At 32.2% G+C, this 9,780-nt stretch overlaps 1 protein-coding gene across 1 annotated transcript; it reads right to left on the bottom strand.

Moving 5' to 3' along the window:
• Positions 1-243: 243 nt before the first annotated feature.
• Positions 244-2,437, bottom strand: LOC136089717 (zinc finger BED domain-containing protein 4-like). Its single transcript, XM_065815784.1, has 3 exons — positions 1,451-2,437; positions 892-1,306; positions 244-674 (listed from the first exon to the last, which is right to left on the bottom strand). The coding sequence occupies exons 1-3, from the start codon at positions 2,435-2,437 to the stop codon at positions 244-246; spliced, it is 1,833 nt and encodes a 610-aa protein (XP_065671856.1).
• Positions 2,438-9,780: the final 7,343 nt, after the last annotated feature.

Below are 9,780 nucleotides of genomic sequence, written 5' to 3'. Positions count from 1 at the left end.
CAATGCAGTGCATAGAATAAAGACTAGGACTAGTATTATATTTATAGTTATAGTTTAACAGATAATGTAAAACAAGTAAAAGTACAATGCTATAATGAATGCAAATACTAAACAGTTATGTAAAGTAGTAGTACATGCATAGGCAATTGTTCCAGAAAGTCCGAGACCTTAATCTACAGTGTACTGTACTGACTGCGGCTGGCAGGGCAGTCTGGCTTCGGTACGCTACTGCTATGTGCTATACTACAAATTTTCGTGAATATAAGTTAGTTCAGCCACATGCTCAGAGAGTAGATTACATCGTCTTCTTGTAACAATGTTACTAGACGTCGAGATCAATCTCTCCAAATTTACAGAAGTTGCTGGAATAGCCAATAGTGCCCTCGCTATCCTTGAGAGTTTCGGCAGACGGTGATGGTTAACTTTCCACCAATTAAGTACATTAGCGTTCCTTCCAATAGGAGGTTCAATCATATACATTCTGACCTCTTCTTGCACAGAAGCTGCATCATCAACTGGCAGCATCCTATTCGCAGTTGCTGTTGTAAGCATGCTGTCGAAGTCATCCCATAAACTACTTGGCTTGGAGGTTGCAGCTGATGTCCGACCAGGACCTGAACCAGGACCAGCACTTCCAAAAGCAGGAGCGGGAGCACCATCACTAGCAGATGTTCCTACAAAGTATTATATAATATAAATAGATGTAAAACTAAAATAGCAAACAGAAATGAAAACCTATGCATTATTGTTTTATTATTCATCTGTAATTAAATTAAACCACAATGCAGTAAATCTGAAAGTTAAATCTGAACTGCAGGCCATTACCATTACCATCAAGTCTTAATCTGTGTTAATCACGTAACATAAAACGTTATAGTTTTGGAATTGTACCTTGAATTAAGTTCGTGTCACGATCGCTCGAGGCACAATGTCCACCTCCACCAACACCAGTACTGCCATGAGATCGGAATTCCTTAGAGTACTGATGAAGACTTTCTACAACAGTAGCTTGCTGTTGTTCAGAGAAGAAGATGGATTTGTATTGTGGATCAAGAAATGTACATGCTGCATCAGGCAAAGCTGATATGAGTTGCGGAAATCGTCGGTCTAGTTTTAACTTTAATTTTCGAGCAATAAGTACACCACAACCCTTATGTGAAGGATTATTAATAAATCGCTGCAATTGCTGATTTAAGCCATGCAAAGCCGGAATTTTCATAGACAACGTTGGGTAGTTCTTGCCACTTAATTCTCTACTTGCTTGTTCAAATGGAGCAAGAATTGTGTGATAGCCTTCAGCAAGCTTCTAGTCTGCATTAGTCAAGTTATCAGTTTTTTCACTTATTGCTAGCTCTGCAGATATAGCCTCTTTTTCTTCGCATAATCTCTTCAGCATAAAGTAATCCGAGTTCCACCTAGTAGCAACGTTGATTTTCAGTTCTCATTCTACCTTTCCTAATCGCTTCTGCTCTCTGTGCAAATTCTGTGTAGCCTGGCAGCTATGGTGATAATGTGACACAATACGACGGCTTTTGGAATAGAAAACAGTCTTCATTCCATTAATTTCACTCACGGCATCATTGATGGTTAATTGTAAAGTGTGATCAAAACAAGAAAGATCATATAATGATTGTAAGAGATTCATGGCGCTTTTCATATTACTGCCATTATCACGCAACGCATAAATTGGAACAGTCCGAGGAAGCTCCCAATTATCAATAGTCTTGTCTAAAGATTCAAGAATGCTTTCGCCGGTATGTTCTCCTGGAAACGGCTTGTTTTCTAATGCAAATGTCTTTAGCTCAAATTCAGGGCTTACATATGACAGACGGAAATAAATAAATGGATCTTGCGCCCTCGAAGTCCACAGGTCAGTCGTGAATGAATATGAAGGAATATCTTCAAAATCTCGATATATTTCATTAGCGGTTTTCTGTTTTACACTACAATATAACTCAGGTACAACTGATCTTGAAAACGTAGTTCTGCTTGGCACCAGATATTGTGGTTCCATTAATTTCATCAGTTCTTTGAATCCTCTGCCTTCTACAAAGTCGTATGGCAACATGTCTAGAGCAAGCATGCGACCAACCGAATTCGTTATAGCGATGGCATTTGGGTGACTTGACGACCAATGTGCTTTCTTATTAAAAAGGTCATCAGCTTTACTTTGCTTCTTATTTTCATTTTTCAGTTCTTGTTCTGCAAGTTTTCTTTTACGATTCTCTTCATTTCTCGCTACACACTCTTTATGCGCTTTCGGATGAGCAGCACGTAAGTGAGCATAAAGACCTGTTGTTGCTCCAGTTGGACACTGAACAGGTAACTTGCATGTTCCTATTTTGCAAATGTCTATAATTCTATTGCCATTCGTTTTTTGTCTACTAAAAAATTCCCAGACAATACTTCGACAATTACCATTGTTACTATCCGCCATTGTGGAACTGTATAACTTTTTTCTTTCACTTTTAAATGATAAAATTCGATTAACTTTGGGTTCGCTTCGAAACAAAGATACTATACTTCGAAAATTCGAATTGTTCGAAACTAAAAAAAAAGTTCGATTCGAAACAAAACTAAAAGTCAGTTTCGAATTCGCAATCGAAGTTTCGAATTTCGAACATCACTAATTACAACCTCCTGTATAATGGTAGGTGATTTAGGAACATCAAATCTGCGCATTATTAAACATTTTCTTAAAATCGTCTGAAGTACACTAAACGTGAAACAATAATCCGTTTGAGGCGACCATTCTAGATATTACTGCAGCAAAACTTTTGCCTACTTTTGAATTAGAAAAATCTTTTAAAGTTTTGCTTTTCCTATTTAAATTAATAGCAATCACACCAGCAACACTTAAACCATTACCAATTTTGTTTAATACCTTGTTGTGCTTTGCTTACAAATGGGTATGATTGGTGTGGTACATCCACCCAATATCTTTAAAATATGCTTACACTGTATACATTTCGCCACTTAATTATTTGTCCCACGTAAAAAATAATTCCACGCCAAATTTGATGAGTTTTTTTTGGATACATCTACAAAAATTTCTTCCTGCTGATCCGACATTTTAGAGATTAAAATTAAGTATAAAAAATAAATATATGCAACGTTAAAACCGATAAAACTTACCTGATATGCTTTGAACTGAGCTTATTTAATAAATATTATATAATAAATATTACTAAAACTAGTTTAAAATACTATTTTGGATTTATAAACTGGACTTTTTTTATGAAAAATACTTACATTGAACATAACCCCCCCCTCCTTTTTATTAACCTCCAACCCCCCACCCCTCCTCCCCCTCCCCCATTCGTTTATTAGATCTGAACTAAAATTTCCACCACACTTTTATTTCCATCCCGCATTGAACGTTTATTTTAAGCCTCTCATAAAATGTGTAAAATCAAAAGTTTGTAATACCATTGTGTTATTGTTTTTGAGTTCACTCATATATACTAACTATATAACTAACGCAACCTGCTTGTTCATAATTTCAGTACAAAATCTTTTCGCTGTTGCTTCAATAAAAAAAAATGAGTTACAGTTTTTTCCTTTTCGCATTGGTTTTTGCCTTTAAGCACACAAAAAAAAAATTCGAGTTCGAAAAAACCTAACTATATGAAAATCCGAATTATCCGGAATTCGGTTTCTTTCTATTCCGGAATTTCAAAGTTAATAAAAAAAGATGAATTTGGAATTCCGAAACTCCAAAATACGGATTTGGACTCCCTACTCGCAATAAAACATAACAAATCAAAATGCAGCATAACAACAGAAAATGTTTTTAAAAAATCAAATAAAATCATAGACCATTATGCGGTAGTGGTGTAGTGGTAAAGCGCTCGCTTCATAAGCGAGAGGTTCCGAGTTCGATCCTCACCACGTCCCTGGTAGTACCGCGCTCAACTTGTTTCTCCGCGCAGCGGCCTTGTTCGTCAAGGTTCGTGTTTCGGAGTTATAGAGTTGAGAGAGGGTTATAACCACAATTAAGTAGCCTCCTCATCTGTAGAGGCCTTCTGGGCCTTGGGGAGGTGAAATAACAAAAAAAAAAAAAAAAAAAAAAATATGGTAGTGCAGTTATATTATATTTTAAAAATTCCGTTAAAAGTATTCAAGTTATTGAATCTCACGAATCTAGAATCACGTGTTTAAAAATTGTCTAAAAAATTGGTCCTATACTGTTGATAAATGTATAACCAACAAATTATAACAAAGAGCACAGTCTCCAGAACTACATTGATTTATGTTTCAAAATAAATTCTATTACATCTGAGGCAGATGTTATCCATATTATTATTGCTGGCGACTTCAATAGCGAGTAAGGTTCTAGATTTTTTGATGAGTTCTCAGATCTTGCAACAGAAAATAATATGATTAAATCCGACTTAAATCGTATAAATAACGCTTTTTATATATGTTAGTGATGATGGAAATTATGTTTCTTGGTTGGATCACATTCTGTGCTGCCCGTCTTTTGATAATCTGATTATAAATATTTCAGTACTGACAGATATTATTGTATCAGACCATTAACCAATAACATTCTCTCTTTCTAGCTCGATAGAAAACACAACCGAAATAAAAAATAACAACCCTTATTTAAAATTCTCTAGCAGTACTACTAAATGACAGACTTGCAATGGTAAGTTATTAGCTGTTCATGAAAAAAGGTTAGACACCTTATTTCAATGTATATATGTACCATTTAATTTGTTTACTGATGACATAGAAAAAAATCTATAAGGCAGTTTATATAGACTTGTTTTATAGTAACCTCATGAATTGTATTCAATTTGTTGTGGTTGACACTATACAACAAATAGGGGCAAAAAAATAAATTTAATACTCGTGGTTGGAATAATTTTGTTAAAGACAAGCATGGTATTGCTAGAGATGAATTTAAACTATGGATTTTGCAAGTAACAAACAAGCTGTGAGCCACGTTGCTATTGTGGGAGAAACCACAGGTGACAATGATATAGCTCAAATGTGGACAGATTACTTTCATGCAATGTACAACTTAATAAAATATACAAAGTACAAAGTCCACTTTGCCGAGAAAATGCAGTTACCTGAACTAGGTAATGTAAATATTAACATAACTGTCAATGAGGTTTTTGCTGCAATAAAAAATCAAAAATTAGGAAAAGCAACTGGTTTTGATGGTTTATGTATGGAAGCTTTTATATATGGCAGAAAAAGGTTACATCTTCTAATTAGTATGTTTTTTAACCTCTGTTTAAGGCATGGATTTACCATCCCAGTTTTGTGGATCCTCAGTTATTTATTTGGTAAAGTGCAACCTTACTGATGTGAACAATTACAGGGTGGTTGCATGATCCCCAGCTGTATTAAAAATATTTTGTAACAAAAAATAAATAAATTAGTCAATTTAGATGATTACCAGTTTGTTTTTAAGCAGAAGCATTATAAAACTTTATGCACAAGTTATTTGAAGAAAGCTATTACAGATACTCGTCTAAAGGTAGTTATGTGTTTCCATTGTTTATAGAGTTTAATAAAGCATTTGATAACATTGATTACTGGCTTTTGCTCTGTAACCTATTAGATCAAGGAATATCAAAATATATAGTAGTCTGCTTGCATTCTGGTACAGTGACCAGGAAATGTGTATTAGATGGCAGAAAGCTAAATCTCCTGCTTTTAGTATAAGCAATGGTGCAAGACGAGCTGGTATTTTATCACCATTACTATATAGATTTTACATTAGCAATTTAGTATTTCAACTTTCAATTATGTTTATTGGGTGCAATATAGAAGGGATTTTTCTGAATATTCTTGCTTATGCTGATGACATAGTACTTATAGCTCCATCTTGGTTCTCTCGGCAGAAATTACTGAATGCAATTAATGACAAAGCTTTATTAATTAATGTCTTTTAACACAAAGAAGACAGAAAAACGATACGAACAAAAACTGTAAGGTTTTTTTGGATTAAAAATCACACAGTTTGTATGGTTTTTAATCCAAAACAAAAATCAAAAATTGTGACGTTGTCATTTCCAAAATTGAGTGTAAGAGATTGCAAACTAGAATTCTCTAACAGCTTTAAATACCTTGGTCATATGGTGAAAAATGATCTATCAGATAATATGGATATAAAAAAAAAAAAAAAAAAATTTATATACTCGAACAAACATGTTAATAAAGCTCTTTTAAGGCTCTAATATGTTAATTAGGCTCAGGTGTTTAAGCTTAGTTTAAGTTAAATAAGTAAAATTATTCCAACCACATTGTATATGCTTATATAATGCTTCACTGTGGTGCAATTTTGTTTTGTGGCACAAGAACATTAACCCACCTACGAGGTTGCTATGTCCACACCTACAATATTGTTAATATGCATAAATGTTTTATGGAAACGTAAAATATTGCAGCCTCACTCGGTTATGCTTTTAGAGTTAAGGCTCCCATCTTTTGTCTAACTCAAGGATCAATTTAAAAAAAACTGCTCATCAAATGTGCCAGAAGGAGTTTTACTGTTGGTTCGGTTAACAGAATGTTATGACTGTGCTACTTATTTAAGTTGCGCTATATATTTGTTTGCGCTATATATCTGGAATGTTTTTAGAGCATACTTTTATTAATTGGTCAGGTATGACTACACTCCTTTGGTTCAGACATCCATATATATGTAAACCGGTCTTGGATTGTGACTTTTAATAAAGTAACTGCTGAGCTGTAGGTATATATACTATGGGCAGAGTGGAGCATTTATATCAGATTTATAATGTGTTCACTCCCAAATTAAAAGAAAGATTTACCAGCAAACGAAAAATAAATGAATAAAAATTAAAAAATATATATATTATTTTACTTATTCTTAAACATTATTTTAAAAACACTAATTCTTTATGTTAAATAGTGTCTAATAAACACCAGTTCTCAATGTTTATTACTGTGCACCGAGAAACTTATAAGGCGTTGTTGTCTTATCATTTGAATATTTTTGTATATGTTTTCCGGGATATACGTTATTGGAAGGTAACGATTTGGAAAACAGAGAAGTGAAGTACATGTGTGTCTTAAATACAGTCCAACATTACAAAAGCACCAATAACAATATTTAAATTATTTTGAAATAAGTATAGCTCCATCCTGGTTCTCCATTTTGCGATAACAGTTAGTTAAATAGTCTAACGTACATCATTTTAGTATTGTTGATGTTGTCAAATAATCAGCTAGAATTATTCAAACATTTTTTATTATGAAAGTATAAATAAAGCAATAAATAGCGTAATATTGACTTTTCTGGCCTTTTCTGAAAAAAATTTGTTAATCGCTGGTATAAAATATTTTGATCTAATTATGTCACTTTTAACAAAGCATAATAAAGCCAGATTATTCAGACGAGGTTGTCCCATTGTTAAACTATGTTTGTTCTTAACTCTTTTGATGACAGAAAATGTTCTTACTTCGATACAGTTTGTGACCATAAGAGGCAAATAATTAGAAAAGTGTACATTTGCAGTTAAACACAATCAGTTTGATTGGGTGGTGACAATTTGGAAAACAAAAGAAGTGAAGTGAATAAATTCACCATGACAGTTAGCTTCAACACCTTCAAAGTATGTTTCACATACAAATGAAAGATGATCTCTCATAACATCATTGAACAAAGATTGTAGATGTTTAAAAAAGATCAAACTTTTAGCTGTTAGTGTCATATGTTTATGAAAAAAACTACAATTCCATTTACTAAATCAAAAAATGTTACAACGTCAGAACAATATCCTACAGCATATTGACCGAGATGTTTATTCCAATGATCACAGCATGATATGTATTCAGCTATATTATTCTATTCTTTTATTTTTGCTTGCATTTCATTAAAACGGCCACTCATTTTGCAGGCATTATTGTAGGATTGACCTCAACAGACTTTAATTGAAATGCCGATTTTCAATAAAATCGATTAATTTTGTTGCTAATTTTTCCCCAGTGTGAACGTTCAATTGGTCCTTTAGAAGAAATGTAAAAAAATAGATCGATAAAAAATAAAAGCACGAGGGACTCGTTAAGAACCGTTAGGTCTTGTCGTCGAGAACCGCTTTGACTCTCCTCCCCCCTCCCCGTACTTTGCTATACTTTTTGTTGAGTACCATCCACCTCTCTGAAAGTACCTACGCTATAAACCTACCCAACATTTTATGATATTTTTGTAAATTTAATATCTCCTTACTTTTATAATTTACCCCCTTATAATTGAGCCTACGTAATACGTACGCTCAATTATACGTAATTTAAAAAAAACTTGAAAAAAAGTTTTCAAGACAATTTTGTTCCATAAAAAAATGGCCCTCAAAAAGCAATGCAAAACTTACTATAGCTTGTTTGAAAATATGGCTGCCTAATAAAATTATTATTGCGTATTTATTTTTATCTTTTGTCAAATACAAATTATGAAAAGAAACCGGGGAAGAATTGATTTTGCTTAAAAACATAGAACGAAGAACATTATAAACATTAGGTTGATATAAATTTAGTGCATTCATTTTTTTTAATAGAGGCTTTGCATGGGTCGAAACGTTCACTAAAATTTATTAAACGAGATACATGCTTTTGATGACGATGAAGAGATTCAAGTTTACTTTTGTGGGTAGTAGCCCATGCAATATTTGCATAGTTAATATGGCTGTGAACAAAAGAGAAATATAATTGAGTTAGAGTTCTGTTATTCAAAAAAATTCTTACTTTATATAAAATTCCTATACTTTTTGAAGTTTTGTTGAATAAATTTTTCAATGATACTTTTCCAAGTAAGGTTATCGTTAATATAAATACATTAAAATTTTTAAAAATTTACTCTGTTTATTTCAACATTATCAATGAGAATGATTTTTATTTCAACATTATCAATGAGAAGAACATTTCCAGTTATTCCGTAATGTTTGAGTTTATAAAAAGAATTTCATCGTCTAAAGCATCAAAGACTTTAGATAAGTCAATGAAGATGCCTAAGGTATACTCAGATTTTTCAAACGATTCAGTGATACTAAGTGTTAACTTGAGAATCGCGTGTTCTGTAGAGTTGTCTTTTTAAATCCATACTGATGGTTAAATAACAAATGATTGTCACTAAGATGTGTGTAAATTCTGTTATACATAATTCTTTATAGAATTTTTGAAAAAACTGGAAGAACAGATATAGGGCGATAGTTATTAACATTTGTAAGATCTCCTCCTTTGAATATCGGTTTAACTTTTGCTATTTTAAATTAATCAGGATAAATTTACGTTTATCCTGATTACGTCACTTATTGATCTAAATCTTTAAAAGTTTCTCTAAAAATTCTTCCGAAATATTTTTCAGTTTTTTAGTAAAAAATTATTATTCATTTTTGGCGGTTTTCTTATTTTTGTTTCAACTCCCTATTTTTTTTATTTTATTATTTTGCGTTGCTCATGGTTTCTTCATAATGGTTGTTTTAACTTTTATTATTATTATTACTATTATTATTATTATTGTTATTATTGTTATTACTACTATTGTTATTATTATTACTATAATTACAATTATTATTATTATTGTTATTAGTTTCGCATAAAAATGTAAAATTATACTGATTTGAAAAAGTTACATAGTTATTTAATAACATAATTTATTTGAATCAGTATAATTATAGCCAATTAATAAAAGAATATTAGAATCTTTGTGTTTAAAAGATTTAATTAAAAATATATATATTCCAAAAGTCCCAGGGGCCCTGTGAAGAAAGCAGTTAATAAACTGTAAAATAACATTGTATA

The sequence above is a fragment of the Hydra vulgaris genome, chromosome 13 (genome assembly GCF_038396675.1).
Source record: "Hydra vulgaris chromosome 13, alternate assembly HydraT2T_AEP".
Classification (NCBI taxonomy): Eukaryota; Metazoa; Cnidaria; class Hydrozoa; order Anthoathecata; family Hydridae; genus Hydra; species Hydra vulgaris.
The sequence above is the reverse complement of the archived record's forward strand: the minus strand, read 5'-3'. Positions and strand labels throughout refer to the sequence as shown.

Excerpts from the sequence above, each read along its gene's own strand:
- LOC136089717 (XM_065815784.1), bottom strand. The coding sequence starts at position 2,437 with ATGGCGGATAGTAACAATGGTAATTGTCGAAGTATTGTCTGGGAATTT. Across the intron at positions 1,307-1,450 it reads AGCAGAAGCGATTAGGAAAG|AAGCTTGCTGAAGGCTATCA; the intron begins GTAGAATGAGAA and ends AATGCAGACTAG. Across the intron at positions 675-891 it reads TGACACGAACTTAATTCAAG|GAACATCTGCTAGTGATGGT; the intron begins GTACAATTCCAA and ends AATACTTTGTAG.